Raw genomic sequence first — 22,881 nt, 5'->3', positions numbered from 1 at the left:
GATAAGGTTGTTCTCCGTACACATCCAAAGTTCCTTCCTAAGGTTGTGTCTGAATTTCATCTTAACCAATCCATCGTTCTACCTGTTTTTTTCCCAAAGCCTCATTCTAATCCAGGTGAACAGGCTTTGCATACCTTGGATTGTAAACGTGCTCTGGCTTACTATCTTGATCGCACCAAACCTCACAGATCATCTCCTCAACTGTTTTTGTCCTTTGATCCTAACAAGTTGGGTCATCCTGTATCTAAACGCACTCTATCCAATTGGCTTGCTGCTTGCGTTTCTTTCTGTTATGCTCAGTCGGGCCTGACTCTGGAAGGTTCTGTCACGGGCCACAAGATTAGAGCTATGGCAGCGTCTGTAGCTTTCCTCCGTTCCACTCCTATTGAGGAAATCTGCAAGGCTGCTACTTGGTCCTCAGTTCATACTTTTACATCTCATTATTGTCTGGATGCTTTCTCCAGACGGGATGGACACTTCGGCCAATCTGTGTTACAAAATTTGTTTTCCTAAGGGCCAACCTTCCCTCCATCCCTCTTTTTGTTAGCTTGGAGGTCACCCATCAGTCAAGAATATGCTGCCTGCTTGTCCTGGGATAAAGCACAGTTACTTACCGTAACAGGTGTTATCCAGGGACAGCAGGCAGATATTCTTGCGTCCCTCCCACCTCCCCGGGTTGGCTTCTTAGCTGGCTTATCCTAACTGTGGACCGCGCGCCTCTTTCGGGCGGGAAGGCACTCGCGCACGCGCGGTGCGGCCTAGCTAGAACTTTCTAAAGTTCTTAGAGTGCAATCACTCTAAAATTGTCCGTACCGGGGCTCCGTCGGTGCCGTCACCCATCAGTCAAGAATATCTGCCTGTTGTCCCTGGATAACACCTGTTACGGTAAGTAACTGTGCTTTCTGGTGAATGAAACACACACATGAGTGAAAAGATTTTAATTTGGCAAAAATTGTATTTTTTAAACAATTCATGCTAAATATAACTTCCTCTTAATCTGTAGCGTTATGCAGGATAGAAGAGAACAAGCACGGCAGGATTTGAAGGGTTTGGAAGAAACTGTGGTAAGCAAGTCATTCATTAAAATGTATTTTAAATAAATATTTTAAAGCTTAGTAGAAAATATAAGGCCAAGTATGTCTCCTCTTGTTTGTTTTAGGCCAAAGAACTTCAAACACTGCATAATCTCAGGAAACTCTTCGTTCAAGATTTGGCTACTAGAGTTAAAAAGGTATATTCCTTAGCGTCCAGCCATACTGGTCTGGACAAGTGGGATTGTGTTTCCTTTCCTAGCAGCAGATAACAATAGAGAGCTGAAATTTCCAGTGAGATCACCTAGTTTGTACCAGGTGCTCTGCAAACCATGTGGGGACAGGTAAATACCCCACTGTACCTGATTGTAACTCAAAATAACAAAAAGAAGGACAACATACTCCACAAAAAAAGTCAATGGAAACAATATGCAAAAACATGTGGAGCAAAAAGATCTCTTATTATTCCTCGATGTTAATGTCTATATATATCAAGGTTGACCAATTTATGCATACATTGCAAAAAAATACTTTTAGATGGAAGGTGGAAAGACCTATTTCTTTTATTCCCAACTCATTATAGAGAGGATCAACTCTGTGGGAATCGGTATAATCATTGGTCGACCACTTCCACCATAATGGCGCCATTATTGAAAGCAGTTACTGAGACAACTGGTGATCGATAAGAAGGTTTATCTATAAAGGTCTGAATAATGTTTGAAACACAGCTTTGTGAGGATCTGTTCCTGATCTGATGAAGCCAGGGCTCAGTGATGATAATTTTTGACCTGCTATTCATAGCTAAGTTCCTTGTTTTATAAGAATTTTGCATATTTTGAATTTTTGGATGTATTGATTATGGTGGAAGTGGTCGACCAATACATTTTTAATTCAGAGAATTCTGTAGTGTGTTTACAATGTGGCACAAGTTGTGTTATCTTCAGAGTGGCTGTTTTCTTCGTTCTTCCTCTGATTCATTGATCCAAGCATGGATCTTTATAGAATCTCACTTATTTCTTTAAATGAATTGAAATATATTGTCATAGAAACAGAGAAAAATTAAAGCAGATAAAGACCATATTGCCTAGCCAGTCTGCCCTTCCTTGCCATAAATTATGACATACCACTATTGTCTCTTCAGTTGCATAAAAATATACACCTATAATTTAAAAATCAACATTCCACAGGATCCTATATGAAAGGCTGCATCAAAATCCATTAAACTGTGTCATACTTTCCATATCTGGATTGCAGTTAGTAATTTTTATAAGAACATAATAATTGGCCTGATAGGACTTGTTGCCTTTAAACTTAGATGTTCTTTCTAATTGTTTCCCTGCTCTATTTTGTTTGACCACAGAGTGCAGAGATGGACTCTGATGACACAGGAGGCAGTGCTGCACAGAAACAGAAAATTTCCTTTCTTGAAAATAACCTTGAACAACTCACAAAAGTCCACAAGCAGGTAATAAACTGTTAATGCATTTCCTGTATTATTAAGCAGCATGTTGGGCTAAGTAGCTGCAGTTAAATAATACCACATATCCTTTTAAGAAGAAACTCATTTTTCTATCAACAAGCAGGAATGAGTCAGACAAACAAATGGAAGATGTTATCCGGTAGCACCAGGATGAAACTGCTCACCCACAGTTTGAAACTCAGTGTAAAGTTCTGAATTCTGTTTCATTTGTGACAAAAGTTGCCCAATAAATTTATGTTTAAACAATTTTATTGGTGATCACAGTACAAACAATAGAAAATATTTAACATCCAAGGATAATGAAATTGCATAACACCACCAATTATTCAATAATAATCCCCTCTGTCACTCCTTACCCCCTCCCAGCCCCCTTAAAGTATAACAATTTGTTATTGACGATAAAGCCACAATGCAGACCCCACAGAGACTCTTCAGGTATCGTCCATCTAATATAATAAAACCCTAAGCTGCGCATGCGCACTCTTACCTGCGTGCTCCCATTTTCCGTGCGCTGTAGGTCCCCGCAGGTAGGAATGCGCATGCGCAGCTTAGGGTTTTGTCGGCTTCAGGCGGCGCGGAGGCTGTCGGCCGCAGCAGCTCTTGGCACCTGCAGGCCACGGTGGCAGTCGGCTGCAGGCTGCGGTGGCTGTCGGCGGAGGGCAGAAGCGAGGTAAGGGGTGCTGCTGGACAGGGGAAGAGATGGGGGGAGAAAAAGGAAGGGAGGCCTACTGCTGGATGGGGGAGCAGGAAAGAGGTGCTAGGGGGGAAGAAAAAGGAAGGGAGGCCTACTGCTGGACGGGGGAGCAGGAAAGAGGTGCTGATGGACAGGGGAAGAAACGGGAGGGAGAAAAAGGAAGGGAGGCCTACTGCTGGACAGGGGGACAGGAAAGAGGTGCTGCTGGACAGGGGGGAGATTAAAAAAGGGAGAAGGGCTGCTGCTGGATAAGGGGAGTAGTGAAGGGGTGGTGGTGGACACAGGGAAGGTAAAAGGAAGGGAGAATGGGTGGCCAGCTGAGGAAAAAGAAAGACAGAAATACAGAAAGCGGCTAAGGAAAGAGAGAAAGAAAGAAATAAAGACATACACACACACACACATATTCTAGCACCCGTTAATGTAACGGACTATAAGACTAGTAATATAAATAAAAGTAAACAAGTAAGGTCTCTTCCCACTCCCTCCACCCAACTTCACATAGTCGCATAGAAGAATAAAAATGAACTAAGACTAAGAAAGAGAGACAGCAAAAAAAGGGAGGGGAACTCAGAAGAAAGTGAAAGAAAAGAAAGAGAGGTGGTTTCCCAATAAATTTAATTATTTTTATTATTATTGTGACATAAACTGTTTAATTTCTTTGCTTGTTTTGTCTCCTTGAATACTACAAGCTTTTTCTAAAAATGTTGATTGTTCAGTCATACTGGAAACTTTCATATAGAAGAATTTAATCTGCTTTGCCTTGTCAGACTGACTGGTATATAACATTGCATGTCTGTAGCCCATCAAAATAACAGACTTGCAGAACTCCATCGTCATCAGACTAACTCAGGAATTTTCTTTCTGCAGTGATGGTTCACTAGAATCTGGTGAATAAATAATTTTCTTACATGGTTAACAGTGCTCTTAATATATAAGAACATAAGAATAGCCTTACTGGGTCAGACCAATGGTCCATCAAGCCCAGTAGCCTGTTCTCACAGTGGTTAATCCAGGTCCCTAGTACCTGGCCAAAACCCAAGGTGTAGCAATATTCCATGCTACTGATACAGCGCAAGCAGTGGCTCCCCCCACCGCGTCAGAAGCAGCGCCGGACTCCACCTCAAGGGGGAGGGGCCAATGGCGCCCAGCCATTCTTGCGAAGGGCCTCAAGAAGGGCTAAGTTACTACACCCACGATCGAACAAAAGACCCGGCGTGGATAACTAAAATAGTGAAGAAAGCGATAGGCAATAAGAAAAATTCATTCAGAAAATGGAAAAAGGACAAATCTGAGGGAAACTGGAAAGAGCACAGGAAGTATCAAAAAGAATGTCACCGTGTGGTTCGAAAAGCCAAAAGAGAGTATGAAGAGAGACTAGCCAGGGAAGCACGAAATTTCAAACCGTTCTTTAGATATGTTAAAGGGAAACAGCCGGCTAGGGAGGAGGTGGGACCGCTGGACGACGGAGACCGGAAGGGAGCAGTGAAGGAAGAGAAAGAGGTCGCGGAAAGACTTAACATGTTCTTTTCGTCTGTATTTACAAGCGAAGACACAACCAACATACCGGAACCCGAACAAATCTTCAATGGAAATCAAGCACAAAAGTTAACATCCATGGAAGTGAGCCTCGATGATGTGCGCAAGCAGATAGAAAAACTAAAAACTGACAAATCCCCAGGTCCGGATGGAATCCATCCAAGGGTTCTGAAGGAATTAAAGGAGGAAATAGCGGAGCTACTACAGCAAATTTGCAACCTATCTCTGAAAACAGGTGTGATCCCGGAGAATTGGAAGATAGCCAACGTTACGCCCATCTTTAAAAAGGGATCAAGAGGTGACCTGGGAAACTATAGACCGGTGAGTCTGACCTCGGTTCCGGGGAAAATGGCGGAAGCACTGATAAAAGAAAACATCGATGAACATTTTGAAAAAAACAAACTTCTGATAACCAGCCAACATGGTTTCTGCAGGGGAAGATCGTGCCTGACTAACTTATTGCACTTCTTCGAGGGAATTAACAAACAGATGGACAGAGGAGACCCAATAGACATCATATACCTAGATTTCCAGAAAGCCTTTGACAAGGTGCCTCATGAACGTCTACTCCGGAAACTGAAGAACCATGGGGTGGAGATGTGCATAGATGGATCAGAAACTGGTTAGAAGGTAGGAAACAGAGGGTAGGAGTGAAGGGCCACTACTCGGACTGGAGAAAGGTCACGAGTGGTGTTCCGCAGGGCTCGGTGCTCGGGCCGCTGCTTTTTAATATATTCATAAATGATCTAGAAACAGGAACGAAGTGTGAGATAATAAAATTTGCGGACGACACCAAACTATTTAATGGAGCTCGGACGAAGGAGGAATGCGAAGAATTGCAAAGGGACTTGGACAAACTAGGGGAATGGGCTGAGAGATGGCAGATGAAATTCAATGTTGAGAAGTGTAAAGTTTTGCATGTGGGAAACAGAAACCTGAGGTACAATTATATGATGGGAGGGATGTTATTGACTGAGAGTACCCAAGAAAGGGACTTGGGGGTAATGGTGGACATGACAATGAAGCCGATGGCACAGTGCGCAGCGGCCGCTAAGAGAGCGAATAGAATGCTAGGTATAATAAAGAAGGGTATTACAACCAGAACGAAAGAAGTTATTCTGCCGCTGTACCTGGCAATGGTGCGTCCGCATCTTGAATACTGCGTCCAGTATTGGTCACCGTACCTTAAGAAGGATATGGCGTTACTCGAGAGAGTTCAGAGGAGAGCGACACGACTGATTAAGGGGATGGAAAGCCTCTCATACGCTGAGAGATTAGAGAACCTGGGTCTCTTTTCCCTGGAGAAGAGGAATCTTAGAGGGGATATGATAGAGACTTACAAGATCATGAAGGGCATAGAGAGAGTAGAGAGGGACAGATTCTTCAAACTTTCAGAAAATAAAAAAACAAGAGGGCATTCGGAAAAGTTGAAAGGGGACAGATTCAGAACGAATGCTAGGAAGTTCTTCTTTACCCAACGTGTGGTGGACATCTGGAGTGCGCTTCCAGAGGACGTTATAGGGCAGAGTACAGTTTTGGGGTTTAAGAAAGGATTGGACAATTTTCTGCTGGAAAAGGGGATAGAAGGGTATAGATAGAGGTTTACTACACAGGTCCTGGACCTGTTGGGCCGCCGCATGAGCGGACTGCTGGGCGCGATGGACCTCAGGTCTGACCCAGCAGAGGCATTGCTTATGTTCTTATGTTCCTCTAGGAACTTGTCCAAACCTTTCTTAAAAGCAGCTACACTAGCCGCTCTTACCACATCCTCTGGCAACGCGTTCCATAGCTTAACTGTGAGTGAAAAAAAATTTCCTCCTATTAGTTTTAAAGTATTTCCCTGTAACTTCAGTGTCCCCTAGTCTTTGTAATTTTTGACGGAGTAAAAAATCGGAATTTTGTAGACATCAGTCATATCTCCCCTCAGCCATCTCTTTTCCAAGCTGAAGAGCCCTAACCGTTTTAGTCTTTCATCATACGAGAGGAGTTCCATCCCCTTTACCATCTTGGTCACTCTTCTTTGAACCTTTTCTAGCGCCACTATATCTTTCTTGAGATGAGACCAGAATTGAACGCAATACTCTAGATGAGGTCGCACCATGGAGCAATACAGGGGCATTATAACATTCTTAGTCTTGTTAACCATCCCTTTTTTTAATAATTCTTATCATCCTATTTGCTTTTTTGGCCGCCGCCACACATTAGGCGGAAGATTTCATTGTATTGTCTACAGTGACACCCAGATCCTTTTCTTGGGTGCTAATCTCCAAGGTGGACCCTAGCACCTAGCATCCGGTAACTGTGATTCAGGTTATTCTTCCCAACGTGCATCACTTTGCATTTGTCCACATTAAATTTCATCTGCCATTTGGACGCTCAATCTTCCAATTTCCTAAAGTCCGCCTTCAATTTTTCACAATCCGCATGCGTTTTAACAACTTTGAACAGTTTAGTGTCATCTGAAAATTTAATCACCTCACTCGTCTTTCCAATTTCCAGATCATTTATAAATAAGTTAAATAGCACCGGTCCCAGTACAGACCCCTGCTGCACTCCACTGTTTACTCTCCTTCATTGAGAAAAATGACCATTTAACCCTATCCTCTATTTTCTATGCAATAACTAATTTCTAATCCCCAACTGAACTTTGTCACCTATCCCATGACACTTTAATTTTCTAGGAGCCTCTTGTGAGGAACTTTGTCAAAAGCTTTCTGAAAATCTAGATATACTATATCAACCGGCTCACCTTTATCCACATGTTTATTCACACCTTCAAAGAAGTCAAGCAAATTGGTGAGGCAAGATCTCCCTCGGCTGAACCCATGCTGACTCCGTCTCATTAAATCATGTTTGTCTACGTGTTCCACAATTTTACTTTTTATAATCGTTTCTACCATTTTACATGGCATTGAAGTGAGTCTATAAGATTGACCAAGAAAAATTCATACTCCATATCATACCACCAAACTAGTCAATGAAAACTGAGAACTACTAGACTAGTGGCGTCACTGTTATAAATATCATGTGAAGTTTGTCTCTAGCTAGTGTTTCTCAGTTTTCAGCCAATGGTAGGTCGAGGTTTCCTGTTCAGCTGTGAACTGGTTTTTAAACCAGGTCTAGGTGTTTTATTTTATATTTGAATTTCCCTTTCTGGTGAGCTAATCTGTGCTCCAGCTATGTATATGAGAAAATGAATGCAGAAAGTCTGGGGCACAGTATTCTTTTAAAATTGGTTTGGGGTCCATTGGCATCATATGTTACTTCTCTATAGCAGGTCTCTGATTATAAGTCAGGTTTTGTTTACTTACATACACATCCAAAATAGGGTGGGGGGATATTCTGTCCTAATCTGACCCTAGAGTAGTTACACTTGGGGTGGGAGGAAGGGTGGGAAGATATTATTAATATGAAGAGGGTAAGGTTACTGGGCAAATAAACATCGCTATGTTTTATTGTATAATCATTGAGTGGGGGGTGGTGGGAGAAAATGAGTGGTTATATATATATATATATATATATATATATATATATATATATATATATATATATATATAATTGTAAGTGGATGTGCTTAAATTGATGTTTTATGTGTTATATATTCATGTATTGCACTTTTTTTAATTATTTATTTCTTTATTCATTTTAAAACTTTCAACAAGTAATTCATTATACAGTCACTAGTGTTTAAGCCCGTTACATTAACGAGTGCTAGAATAGATGTGTAGACTTTTAGCACAATGGGTCGCTGAGGCGTTTCTTTCTTTCTTATTTTATGTTTTTTATCTCTCTCCCTGCCCCCCTTTCTTTCTGTCTCTGTCCCCCTGTGTGTCTCTGCCTCTTCCCTGGCCCCCTGTCTTACTGTCTCTCTCCCTGGCTGGTTGTCAGTCTTTCTATGTTTCTGTATCTTCTCCCTTTCTTTTACCTCCCATGTCCCCTGTCCAGCAGTAGCCTTTCTCCCAATCACACCCCTCCCCCCAAAGAAAACCAAGATAGTTTATTGTTCTCAACCAATTAAAACCCTCCCCCCAAATCAAAGCAAGATCGTTTCCTGTCCCCAACAATCACACCCCTCTCCTCAAATGGAAGCAAGATTGTTTCCTTCCCCCCTTCCCAACAACCCCCCTTTCACCTAAAGTAATGTAAAATCGTTCACTGATTCCCCAGCACACACCACCAAAATTAAAGCAAAATATTTCCCTTCCCCAAACAGGCTTATTTGATAAGGGGCTCGGTGCAGGTCATAATGTTGAGACTTGGAAACCGCCTCGCGCAGAACACAACCGTGCAGACAATGAGTGTAGGCGTCAGTGACAGCAGGTTACCTTGACCACCGAGGTCGCGCCCCCAAATGAGGCAGCAGGTATGGCGGCGCTGGGGCAGTGCAGAAGAGGAGGAAGATGGGTCTGTGTCTCTCTTCTCTTCCTTTCCTCCTCCTCCCACAGTCTCCGGAACCCTCATACAAAGTTTTCGCGAGAGGGAGCGCGACAGCGGGGCTAGAGCAGGTGCCACGGAGGTGCGGCGAGGCTTTTTTTTGGCGTCGGTAAGGAGAGGGATTTTTGTCTGCGCAGGTTCGAGCCTCTGCCGGCCGCCGCCCGGAACACCTTCATCTCGCCAGTCCCACGCAGGAGCAGCGGCCGACCCTCTACCAGGGCCTTCGGGAGAGTCCTCAGCAGCTCGGAACAGCAAACAGGGCTGTGAGTTTGGTGCAGTTGTAGGCGCGCATGCGCACTCCTTCTGGCCACGGACATACGGAACACGCAGGTAGGAGTGCGCATGCGCTGCTTAGGGTTTTATTATCTAGTCATTAAGCCCGTTACATTAACGGGTGCTAGAATATATGTCTGTCTGTCTCCCTGCCACTGACTCTCTCTCTCTCCCTGGCCCCCTTTGTCTGTCTGTCTTTCTGTCCCTCTCCCTGCCCCTGTGTCTTTCTTTCTTTCTCCCTCCCTCCCGCTGTCTGTCTGTCTCATTTTTTCCCATTTCCCTGTGCAGCAGCATTTCCATCCCACTTCCCTGTGCAGCAGCAACAGCATTTCCCTCCTATCCCCCCTCCTTTCCTGTGCAGAAGCAGCAGCGATATTTTCCTTCCCCTCCAGGTCCCTGTGCAGCAGTAGCAGCATTTTCCCCCACCCCCTTTCCCTTCTCTTACCGCGATCTAGCCTGCTCCGTTCTGCCCCTCCCCCTTCTTTTACTGTGTTGTCCTTCTCGATCTGGCCTGCTCCTGACCTTCCCACCGCCGCCAAACATCCCGGCTCCAGCAGCGTAGGCAGCACTTTAAACACACTGCTTCGTGGCCTTCTACTGCCGATTTCCTCTGCTACATCTGTCTCCGATGATGTCATCAGAGATGCGGCAGAGGAAATCGGCAGTAGAAGGGTGCGAAGCAGCATGTTTAAAGTGCTGCCTATGCTGCTGAAGCCAGGAGGTTTGTGAAGGGTCAACGGGCGGAGCGGGGCTGCTCTCCACCACTGGAATGCAAACAGAGCTGCGAGTGTGGGGCAGTTGTAGGCGCGCATGCGCACTCCTTCCAGCCACGGACATAAGGAACACGCAGGTAGGAGTGCGCATGCGCCGCTTAGGGTTTTATTATAGAGATACACACTATAATAATACTTATTAATCATACATTCACTGAAATCAAACTATAACTTCGCCCTCCCATCCTTCTTCCAATATAATCATATAATTTTATACATATAAAATCCTCCCCCCTCCCCCCTTATACTTCAATAATCAAAAGGAGAGAAATAAATTATTAATTACTCAATTATAATTAATCCTTACAATAATTTGTTAATGGCTCCCAGACATCCATAAACTTTTTATAACTTCCTCGTTGGACAGCTATTATTTTCTCCATTTTAAAAATATGGCACAATGAATTCCACCAAAAACTATAACTTAATCTATCATAATTTTCCAATTCCTCATAATTTGCTGAATAGCAACTTCTGTCATTATGAGTAAAAACTTATTGTTTTTATTAGATATTTGACTTTTTTTCCTCATTGAAGTTCCAAATAATATCGTATCATATGAAAGTGCCACCAGATTTTCAAGTAAATTATTAATTTGACTCCAAATAGATTTCCAAAAATTATATTTTAAAGAGCAAAAAAACAATAAATGATCCAATGTTCCAGCTTCAAGATGACAGTGCCAACATCTATTAGACTTAGAGCTATCTAATTTTTGCAAACGCACCGGGGTCCAGAATGCTCTAAAAACCAAGTCTGTCTTTTTTCTGTGTTATATATTCATGTATTGCACTTTTGAAGTATGGAAAATCAATAAAGAATTATAATAAAAACCCAACAATCTAAATTGTGTTTTAATTTTTTACTTTTTTCTGAATAGTGTATTCATTTTTTTATGTCATTGATATTTTTGTTCTTAGTTGGTACGTGATAATGCAGATCTTCGGTGTGAGCTTCCAAAGTTGGAGAAAAGACTTAGGGCTACAGCTGAGAGAGTTAAAGCTTTGGAGTCTGCATTGAAAGAAGCCAAAGAAAATGCATCTCGTGATCGCAAGCGATATCAGCAAGAAGTTGATCGCATTAAGGAAGCTGTGAGGTCCAAAAATATGGCTAGAAGAGGACATTCTGCACAGATCGGTTAGTAGGAAGTATACAGCGCTTTTTAGAGCTGTCATTGCAAATAAGCTGAATTTTTTTCCACAAACTATCTCTTCCTTAGCTCACAGTATGGAAGAAGAAAAATCAGTTCAAAGTAAGGTTCTTAATGTAATGTAATAATTTTTCCTGCTAAAACACAATTAAAAATGCTAAGCTAACCAGCAGGTGGCAGCATTACAGTCATGTATTCTTTACTCATTGGCTGTCAGAACTGAAAAGGTTAATACCTCATGTTCTAAATCAGTGCCATCATCTAGAAGCCAAAAAAGATTTTGTTCAAGGATATTGTACTTGGTTAATTTTGCATATAGCATGACAGGATTGAATTTAACCCCTTCTTAACTGAAAAAAGTAGATTCAGTTGGTGGTGATCTTTTGAAAAAAATGGAATTGACTGGGGAATTGATTGCTTCATTTGGGGAAAAAACTGAGAGATGACAGGAATAAATCTTAACAGAAAAATTATAATAGTGATCTGAGTCTGTACTGCTTTCAATTTGACAGATAAAGGAGATTAGAGATTGTCAAGATTTCAGAACTGATCCCTGATACAAGCTTTACATTAAAATGATAGCATTCATTTTAATGTAAAGTCCAATTTGTTTTCCCTGCAGCTTTTTATATTCATTATTAATTCTTTTTATTTAGACTAATTGGCCCAGGAAAGTAAGACACAAGAAAATTGCAGTACTTTTGAGAAAATAGCTTGTGAATATTTTTGTTTCTGAGAATTTTGTGACCTTAGGTTTTGGTGAGTTCTCAGTATTCCCAGACATCTTCAGATAATAACTTGTAGGCCTAGGGCAAGTGAGAATCCATTGGGAGAAATGGGGAGAGGGGAAATTGTCAGGGTTACAAGCATTTGTGCAGTTGCAAGTAAGATCCATATAGTCTTTGCTCAGCCCCCAGGTAACCAAGGGCTGCATTCTTGGTGTGTGCTAAGGAGTGATTTTTTTATTCAATTTTCTGTACCGTTCTCCCAGGGGAGAACGGTACATTTATTCAGATACTCAAGCAGTTTTCCCTGTCTGTCCCGGCGGGCTCACAGTCTATCTAATGTACCTGGGGCAATGATTCTGTCATATTTGACAAGCCCCCCAGAAGGAAATTTCTTATTAGACCAGTCAGTTCTGCCCCTCTATCACCATACTGAAGCAGAGAAAAGACACTTTCCAGTGATATCACCAGCATAAGTATTGATGCAGTCTGGAAATTATCACTGTTTTTCTGCTTCCAGCAGATGATACCAGTTGGATTAATGCAACTGGATTCCTCGAGTTAGGCCTGACTCCTCAGGTCCTTATGGCCTGCGGCTTAGTGGTAGAATCCTCATTATCTCCCATGGACCTTCCCCTGGTTGAAATCAAGGGAGTATTTTTCCTTCTATTGCCCTGAGCCTTATCTTACAGTTTTGCTTATTGGGGTGGGCTGGCACAAGTTTTAAATGGGGGTTTACTCCTTCCTCAGCAGAGCCTCCATTTGTTTTTGTTTTGGGGGGTTTTAAAGAGTGAGTGAGTTCTGGAGCAGTTCTGTACTGCAAGCTGGTTCTATCCAGACAATAGAATTTATCCCCCAAAAAAGAAAAGGCCAAGAAACTAACAAACGGAGCCCTGCATGGAGGAGGCCTCAGAGCTGGTCATGGGGTGGACATCGGGGCTCTCTAGCCCCAGTAAGGGAGGGAGGAGGGGCAGGGAATCATAAGTTCAAGTAGAGTGTTGCAAACAGCAAGAAATGCAGAGCTTATAGGAGCACTACCCTTGCTGCCTGAGGGATGTGAGAATTCAGCTTTGGAAGGTTCAGGGAATATCTCAGAGTCAGCCACTAGTGGGTATGAATTTTTAGAAGTGCCTTTGTTACAGCTTCACTAAAATTGGAGCTGCAGAATAGAGAATGACATGGGGACAAATTTTTCCTCATCCACGCGGGAACTCATTTTCCCGTCCCGCAAGTTCTTTTCCTGTTTATGCACAAGCCTCAAACACTTAAAAATCATAAGTGTTTGAGGCTTATGCTGTTAAGGCAGAGCTTACAGGAATGGAACAGGGGCAGTGACAAAACTCGCAAGGACAGGATGGGGAAATTGAGTTCCTGTGGGGCTGGGGAAAAATTTGTCCCCATGTCATTCTCTACTGCAGAATTTGGTGAGAATAATAGCCATGCTAAATTAGAGAGGGAGAGAGGGTTTTGGTGACCCTATCCTTCCTCCTTGGAGGCTTATGGGGGGAACTTGGGGCCCCCAGTTTTTTTCCACCTTCAGGTACTAAACCCAGGGACTTTGCTCCAATCAGTGGGGGAGGGGGGTCCTTAGGATATATAGCGGAGGGAAGAGGGCAGTGAGGTCTTCAATCCCTGCTTCATCATCTCTGGAGGTAGCCTGGATAAGGGAGAATGGTTGCTCTATGGCCTGAGGAGGAGAGCAATTCCACAGTGGTTCAGATATTTAGGTGGGAGAAGTTGCCCTCCATGGTATACCACAGGCATTGTCTCGTGCTTGTTCTGCTTCTTCAGCAAGGGCATGTAGAGTAGAACACTACTCAGAAACAATGGAAAAAAGTCCCCGAAGTTTACCAACAAAACCAATACTGGACTTTCACTCATAAATATCTTGGAGTTAGGAAATGACAATGTGATGAGGAGCTCTCAGATTCCTGTGCTGGACAATTAAATAAATTAGACCAGCTATTGACAGATTAACGATTTCTTTTATTGAGCTCCATTTCACCACCTACTCTATAAATAGTGCATGTACTTTAGAACAAATGTCACACTTATTGAAAAAGAAAAAGCGACACTTAGCTTTATAACCGGTCGCTAGTTGTATAACATGAAACAGCTTATTGTGTAACATGAACAATTGCCCTTCCTGGTAGACAACAGGCATTATCTCATGCCTGTTCTGCTTCTGCAGCAAGGGCATGTAGAGTAGAAAATGGCATGGGGAAAAAATTTGTCCCCGTCCCCGCGACCAATGTCACTGTCACCGCCCCATCCCCGCAACCACTGTCCCAACCCCGTCCCTGCGACCACTGTCCCCACAGCATCCATACAAGCCTCAGTACTGCAATATTTAGCTTATTCCTTCCTTATAAATCAAAGTTCTGGCTGATGAACTAGAGAAAGAGATGGTCAGCTGGCAGGGCTTTGTTTTATCAACACAACTAATATACTACTTTATCCTAAAGCAAAAAAATAAAATAAAATAAATAGAAATTGTTTTTCTACCTTTGTTAATAGAAATTGTTTTTCTACCTTTGTTGTCTGGTTTCTGCTTTCCTCATCTTCTCCTCATTCAATTCCTTCTATCCACTGTCTGCCTTCTCTCTGCGTCTTCCATTTCCTCTGTTACTGTGCCTGTCCCTTCCATCTCTCCCTCCACACACCCCCAATTGGTGTGGCATCCATCTTCTTCACTCTGCTCCCCCCCCAAAGTCTGGTATCTCTGTCTTCTTCCTTTCCAGCGTCTTCTCGCCACTCTCTGTTCCCCATTTTCCTTCAGCTTCTTCTCCCCCCTCTCTCTTCCCCATTTCCCTTTAGCGTCTTCTCCCCACTATCTCTTGCCCATTTCCCTTTAGGGTCTCCTCCCCACTCTCTCTTGCCCATTTCCCTTTAGCATCTTATCCCCACTCTCTCCTCCACATTTCCCTTCAGCGTCTGTTCCTCTCCACCCCCCTTCAACGTCTGTTCCATTCCTTTCCACCACCACCCTTCCCTCTCGCCACCCCCTTCAGCATCTGTTCCAGACCCTCGCGTGGTCTGACCATCTCCCTCCCTCCCTCTTACCTTCGTGGCTCGTTACAGTGTAATTTGTGGCTTGAACAAATTACACTGTAACGCACCACTAAGGTAAGAGGGAGGGAGATAGATGCAGCAGGTAGGAAGGAGGGAGGGGGGCCACGCACAATTGGTGACCGTGCGCATTCCCTCCCTTAACTGCAGAGACAAGGCTATTCAACGCTCCACAGGGCGGTGGATGGCCTTGTCCCTGTACCCACAGTGAGCACTTTTTTCCCCCCCAACGTTTCAGCAGGTTACCCGCAGCTAGCTGCGGATAACAGCCACCATGTCATTCTCTAATGTAGAGTAGAGGAGTAGCTTAATGGTTAATGCAGTGGACTAGATCCTGGGGAACTGGGTTCAATTTCCACTGCAACTCTTTATGATCCCAGACAAGTCACTTAACCTTTCATTGCACCAGGTAGAAAAAACTTAATTGTGAGCCCACTAGGGACAGAGAAAATACCTGTATATAATATATACAGCGCTTCATATGTCTATTAGCACTATAGAAATTAGTTGTAGTAGTACTTTCTGGTCCTGAAGAAGGCTCATTTGGACCCATTTTGGATCTGAAGGGAGTCATTGCATCCCTATGTATTCCACGTTTTTGTTGGGGATGCTACAATCTTGTCAGTCTCTGTTCATCCCAGGGAGTTCCTAACTTCCCAGGATTTTGCTGAATCATCTTTCATGTTTCAATCAAGGATGCCCACAAATATTTCCTTTGTTTTTGTGTGTTGGGCAAGCACTTCCAGTTCAGGGTTCTTCCATTTGGGTTGGCAACTCTGCCCTCAACATTCTCTAAGGTGGTGGTGGCAGCAGCTGCCTTCTTTCATAAGATTTGTAGATTTGCGGTATACAAGAAATTTTTAAATAAGCAAATAAACATTCTTTGGTGACTGGTTAATGCTGTCCAACTTGGAACAAGATTCCAGAATGGTTACTTTCGAAGCAGCTAGGCTGGGTTGTGAACTGTCTGAAAATCCACCTAATTCTGTTTGTTTTCTGGTTTGACATCAAGCAGGGCACAGTCTCTTATCCATAATGAGGGATGCTCAAACTGCAGGCTGAGAAGCAGGCTTGAGATATTCAAATTACCTCCAGTTCCTAGGATCAATGACTGTGACCTTAACAGAGGTCCCACCAGAGATATTTATTGGTTCATTGGAGTCCCTTGTCCCAAGACTTTGAGGTCCACTTTCCTCTCTCATTGGACCTCAGAAAGCATTGGAATGGCAGGATGCTGTATTTGCACCCTGGAGAGTGGTCATAATCGATGCAAACTTCAAGGGCTGGGCGGCCCATTCCCAGGTCTGATAAATACAGGGGAAATAGTCATTGATAGAAGTACTGCAGGCCATCAGTCAGCTGGAAATGAGAGTTATACATAGCTGAAAGCTTCCTTCTGTGACTCCAGAAGAAGGTGCTGTAAGTGATGTCTGACATTGTGATTGAGGTAGCTTACATCAACAAGAAAGGAGGAACAAGAAGTGCAGCAGTTTCTCAGGAGATCCTTTGGCTTTACAGCTAGGTAGAGCTTCAACTTTACCACAGTCACGGAGGTTCACATTGCAGGAATGGACAGTGTTCAAGCAGACTATCTCAGAATTCAAACTCCTCACCATCTTCTGGAATTGGATTTTTATACTATTTTACTTGCTTATTCAAATCCAAACTACTACTACTATTTATCATTTCTAAAGCACTGAAAGGTGTATGCAGCACTATACATTAAACATGTAATGGATGGTCCATGCTCAGAAGAGCTTGCAATCTAATTAGGACAGACAGAGAGAACCTAAAGAGTGTCGCGCAGTGATTAAAACAACCTCAGCACCCTGGGGTTGTGGGTTCAAACCCACACTGCTCCTTATGACTCAGGGCAAGTCACTTAATCCCCCCATTGCCCCAGGTACATTAGATAGATTGTGAGTCCGCTGGGACAGGCAGAGAAAAATGCTTGAGTACCTGAATAAACTCATGTAAACCGTTTTGAGCTCTCCTGGGAAAACGGTATAGAAAATTGAATAAATAAAATAAATAAAGGCAAAGTGCTTACATGTAGACCAGATTATTTCCTTGCTCAAAGGGTGTATAAATGTAAGTTTTGTACCCAAAACAATTGGAGGTTAATTGATTTGTCCAAGATCACAAAAGATTCATGAATTATAGAAGGATTTTTGTCTCTGGCTTCCTTGGTTTTCAGCCTGCTTGTATGATTTCACTACTAGTTCTGCAAATATACCCATTTCCTGTCAGGACGCTTCTGGTATGATAATCAAAAACAATACCTGTTGCCATCGCAACCCATTTCATGGCATGTCTTAAAGCCTGTAATTTCAGGGATGACCTCCATGAACCTCTCGCTGATTCTTCATGCTTAAGAGACAGTCTATTTGGCAAGAAGGCCAAAGACACAGTATCACAGCTCAAAGACGATTCCACGACAATCTGTAAACGTTCTGCTCATCCTCCAAAACATTCTCAATAGTATTGCAGACTTCCTACTTCCATCAGGTCCCATAGTTCCTAACGTCACCAGTTTTTTTTCAGCAGTATTATCACAGATGGAAATTTGTCCCTTACAATAGATCCAACCTTCAGCATTCTCAACCCTTTTTCAAAGGCAGCATTCAAGAAATGCTGGATCTACCTACCACTAGCGGCCATCTATTTGCCCTCAATTCCACCCCTAATTTTTTGAGCCAGCCTCTAACAGTAGATTTACTGTTGGAGGCTGGCTCAATTATCTCCTTCCTACCTGGCTAGCCATTACAATGGAGAAATAGGTCTTAGATATCATCTCACAGGACTATCAACTCAATTTCCTTTCAAGAGCCCAAATTTCCCAGATGCCTCTGCCCTCACATACTCCTTATCAACACATAATGTTTCTAGCAGCTGAACTCACCCAACACATTCAGAATAAAACAGTAGAAGTGTTATGCACTAAGAAACCATTGACTTCTACTCCAATTTCTTCCTCATCCCCAAGAAGACTAAAGTCCTTCAACCCATTCTGGATCTCTGTTCAGTCATTTGGGAAAATTTCTGATTGCTCTCTCTCAACCGTATTCCCTCTTCTGAGGCCCAGTGATTGGCTGCCACTCTAGATCTCAAGAATGCCTAAACCCACATCCCTATTCATTGCACCCACTGGCAATTTCTCTGTTTCAAATTCCTCAACCATCACTACTGGTACAAGGCACTTACTTTTGGTCTCTTGTTAGCACCACGAGTCTTCACAAAGTGACTACCAGTAGTAGAGGCACATCTATACAAGCAACAGCATGTTGTTTTCCTCCTGGCTCATTCCAGGGATTGCTTACTGCTCACCACCCAAGACACCTTATCCACCCTACAATCACATGGTTTCCTCATTAACTACAACAAGTCATCTCTCATTCTTGTTCTTGCACTCAAGTTCATAAGCACTCACATAAATATTTTCACAGCACCAAAGAGAGAGACGGAGCAGTCATACAAAGAGTCAACAAGGTAACGATTGTCTACTCTACATAAACATGTAGGAGGTTCTGGGCTTTGCACTTTAACCAATGGACCTTCAAGCAGTGTACATTCAAGATCAGTCAAACATCATAATGGATTCACTCAGCCACAAACTGGATCCTCACAAGTGGACCCTCGATCCCATAATACTGTGAGACCTATTCCATCTCTGCAGAACTGCAGTCGTAGACCTATTTTCCTCGCTGAACAATGCACAATGCCCAAAGTTTTGCTCACTTCGTCCAGCGCCTCAAACCACTGTAGGAAATGCAACTACCATGTGCTTTTCCACCATTTCCAAGGTTTTTCAGAAAATTATCAAGGATTCTGCACATCTCATCCTCATAGCTCCTCATTGGCCCAGACAAATCTGATACCCACTTTTCTTGGTCCTTCTTCAAATTTGGCAAGTCCCTCTCGGAACCCACCCAAACCTTCTAACGCATCAGAATGGTCAAATGCTTCACCCCAATCTACACAACTTCAGCCTAACTTTGTGGAAATTGAAATGAGTGTCCTTGCTACCATCTCAATCATCAAGGACTATTTTCCTAGCCCCCAGACAGCCCTCTACCAGAAAATCTTATCAGTCAAAGTGGACAAGTTTTACTCATTAAGTATCCAACATCAGAACCACCTTGAGTGTCCAATTCCACCCATACTAACTTACCTCATCCATTTCTTGGATTTAGGCCTCAAGATAAACTCGGTGCACCTTCCTTTACTGGTGATTTCTGCATATGGGAAACAAATCCCTCAACAACCCTTGGTGGCACATTTCCTAAGATGCCTCAACAACTTCTGACCTCCCCTTGATGACCCTGCCACCAATATGAGATCTCAACATTGTCTTGAACTATCTCATGGATACCTCCTTTGAACCTCTGGACATCACCTCTCTTGCATACCTCACATGGAAGACAGCTTTTCTCACAGTCATTACATCGGCAAGAGAAGTCAGGGAACTCTAAGCAATAGTAACCTATTATCCATATGCACAATTCTTCCCTAGCCATGTCTTAAATACGCACACACCCAAAATTTCTACCTCAAGATGGTTTCCGATTTCCACCTCAACCAGAGCATAATTTATCATCCTTCTTTCCATCTCCACGTACCTTACCAGCGGGACAATGCCTCCATACATGACTGCAGAAGAGCACTACTTTTTCCTCAAAGAAACTGCAGCCCTATGTTATATGAATCAGCTTTTCATCACCTACAACCTGGTCAACCAACCTTTAAACAGATCATCTCAATGTGAATTTTCCTATTGCACTGAATTCTGTTATACTAAAGCAGGTCAACTGCATCTTGGAAAATTTGTGCACACAGGTTACATGCAACAGCTTCTTTAGTGGCTAACTTCTGCTCAATCCCGATTCAAGACGTCCACAAAGCTGCAATATGATCCTTAGTTCACACTTTTAATAAGCATTACGGCTTAGACCTGAGCACAGCACAAGACATTCGTTTTGGGAAATCCATCCTAAGCAACCTATTTACCCCATGATTTATCACCACCATCCTTCTACAGTCAATAGCTATGGACTCACCTACAAGTGTGCCTGTATATCCTTCTGCTTGTCTCTGGAGAAAGCGAAGTTGCTTATCTGTAACAGGCGTTGTCCATAGACAGCAGAAGAATGCGGCCACATTTACCCTCCCACTATCTCCACTAGAGACAAAACTGACAGGCAAGGGTGAGGAGCCTTAGAAGACAGGAATCCCTGCACTTGCCCAGTAAGCCAAAAGCTTACTGTAGCTAGGGAAGAGCGCTGACACACAGGATCAGTGTAAGGACTTCACCAACAAGTGTGGCTGCATTCCCCTGCTGTCTAAAGAGAACTCCCATTACAGATAAACAACTTTGCTGAGTGCCTCATTCTTCCAAGCTCTGGTGGACCATTGGGCTCCTGAGATTTGATTTGATGGCCACTGTAGAGAATTCTAAGTGCCCATTCTTTTTTGATCGCAAACATGGAGTATGCTCAGAGGTGTTAGATGCACATTCTAGGCTTGTCTCTGATGATAGCCTCTGTATACTTTTTCTCTCTGGTCAACTGAGTAGTTTGGAAGATTGCATCTGACCCATTTTTGGTCCTTCTTGAGGCTTTGGATTTGCCTCAGTCAGAAAGAAGGAGTCATGAGGAAAAGATGTCAATCACTCAGCAGTGGATTGTCCAGAAAATACTTTATTGATAAACAGCACAATGTAAATGGACTCTATTCTTATTGTTGTCTTTGTCGTTGAGGCCTATTCGGGCTTTTTTCCAGTGTCTGGACTTGCCTCACCATCTTTGGTACACGGACCTAATTTGTTTGTTCTATCCACTGCTGATATCGATAGTATGGGGCCTGGTCATGATGGAAGATCTGGATCCCTTCAGACTTACACCTGGCTGCTGAGAGGAGCAAGGGCTGTCCGATGGCAGTTTAGCAACATTATTGAAGATGCACAAAATATTCTACTTCTGTTGATGTGGAGTGTCTTAGAGACTTGACTTTCTCAGTGGCCTTTTTACCTCTGGTATGCAGACTTGTTTTTCATCTTGTTCTTCCTCCAAAAAAGGCTGAACTAGGTGTTGACTTTCAACTCTCTGAAGGATTCAGATAGCAGGTTTGACCTATTTTAGTGGTCAGGTAAGTAGAATGTCCCTAGCGATGCAACCAAATTTGGTCCATTTTTTTAACTTTTTTTATTTCATTTATTTATTTGTTCATTTTTATAGCCTGTCCTCCCCAGGAGCCCAGAACGGGTTACAATAAAGTAAACTTAGGTACTTGGAACTTCCCTAACTGTCCCGAAGGTTCACAATCTAGCTAAAGTACCTGAGAAAACAATTATTAAATAGTAAAGATATAACAATTCAAATAATAATAAAAAAGAAAAGAAAAATATTAAAGTAAATCAAAAACCCAAAGCAGTCCAAGCAAGACAGAGTAGAAGTCCAATTGTGCTCTAATCAGTGTAAGGCAACAGCAGGATACAATGGCCGAGAAGAACCCTCGATGATAATCTATCACTGGCTGAAGATGATCTCTGTATCCCAACCGTGGGTGAGGGCTAATGGCCGAAGATTGCATGTAGAAAGGAGGAGGAAGGTCACAGCTGATATTGAAGTCTGCCGTCAAAATCACTGTTGAAGCAGGGATAGCCACAGGCCCAACGGACAGCAGGGCCAATTCGTCGGGATCTCTGGCTGTGTGATGTCTCAAGGCCACACAGATATCCTTCCTCATCAAGGCTGATCCTCCAGAATGCCTCATATTTCCACCAGCGATCTCCCAATATCAGGTCTTCCGGCTCCGTTGAAGCAGACTCCGCCCGATTCAGTCAATAAGAAATAATAACAGCAAGTTCAGGCCATGTTGGGCAGGAGGGTCAAGATCAAACGCTGAAGTCAAGAAGGCAGGTTGGCCACAGTAGATCTACAGATGCCAAATCCCGTAGTCTCCAGCTTCAGAAGAAAGGCGCACAGCAGGCCCAGGACTCGCCAGCTGCTCTTCATTGCTGGTCTCCGCTGCAACCCTGAGCTGAGGGAGAGGCTGGTGGCGGCAACACAGATAGACTGAGCCCTCACTGGTATACAGGGCATCCCGATAAGTTGCCTCCTCCGTTGATCCACACCCTCCGAGCTCTCACCCTGGCAAGCAGACCATCACTGACCTCCATCACCTCGGCACACCTCCCAATTCCCTACTGCAAAAGGGTAGGTATAATGCCACTGCCGTTAAAGCTGTTAGGCTGTAGAACCAATGGTCGTACACGGTGTAATGAGAAAAAAAAAATTAAATTGATTTTAGGCCAATAAATTCAAATCAGATCAAGAACAAGAGGAAAAATTAAAAGATAAAAAGCTAACTAAAGATGTAGAAGAAAAACTTGAAAATAAATTCAAAATAAAAAAGGAAGGGAAACAGCACAGCTGATGACTTAATTGGCTGCCATCTTGTTTGTCTTCAGGATGTGGGGAGAAAACATCGGTTGCAGACACCCTTACTGCAGTGGGTCCTGAACCTGATCCTTAGGACCAAGATTGAGCCTTCTTTTAAGCCCATGAGGCACACCTCATTAAAGGATCTATTGTTGAAAGTGATGTTTCTGATGGTTGTTTATTCAGCATAGCAGATTTCCAAATTGTGTGCCCTTTTAATGTAGAGACCCATACCTATCCTTCATTAATGATTCTGTCACTGTTAACTGTTCATCCA

The 22,881-nt window shown here is 43.1% G+C and overlaps 1 protein-coding gene across 1 annotated transcript in view; it reads left to right on the top strand.

Annotated features, from left to right (window-relative positions):
- The window catches only part of KIF5B (kinesin family member 5B), a 195,222-nt gene that overhangs the window by 158,312 nt on the left and 14,029 nt on the right, over positions 1-22,881 (top strand). The window contains exons 21-24 of the mRNA XM_033931498.1: positions 1,004-1,064; positions 1,160-1,231; positions 2,392-2,496; positions 11,142-11,358. Coding sequence (XP_033787389.1) covers positions 1,004-1,064; positions 1,160-1,231; positions 2,392-2,496; positions 11,142-11,358 — 455 coding nt within the window. The remainder of the gene's footprint in view (positions 1-1,003; positions 1,065-1,159; positions 1,232-2,391; positions 2,497-11,141; positions 11,359-22,881) is intronic.

The sequence above is a fragment of the Geotrypetes seraphini genome, chromosome 2, assembly GCF_902459505.1.
Source record: "Geotrypetes seraphini chromosome 2, aGeoSer1.1, whole genome shotgun sequence".
NCBI lineage: Eukaryota > Metazoa > Chordata > Amphibia > Gymnophiona > Dermophiidae > Geotrypetes > Geotrypetes seraphini.
The sequence above is the reverse complement of the archived record's forward strand: the minus strand, read 5'-3'. Positions and strand labels throughout refer to the sequence as shown.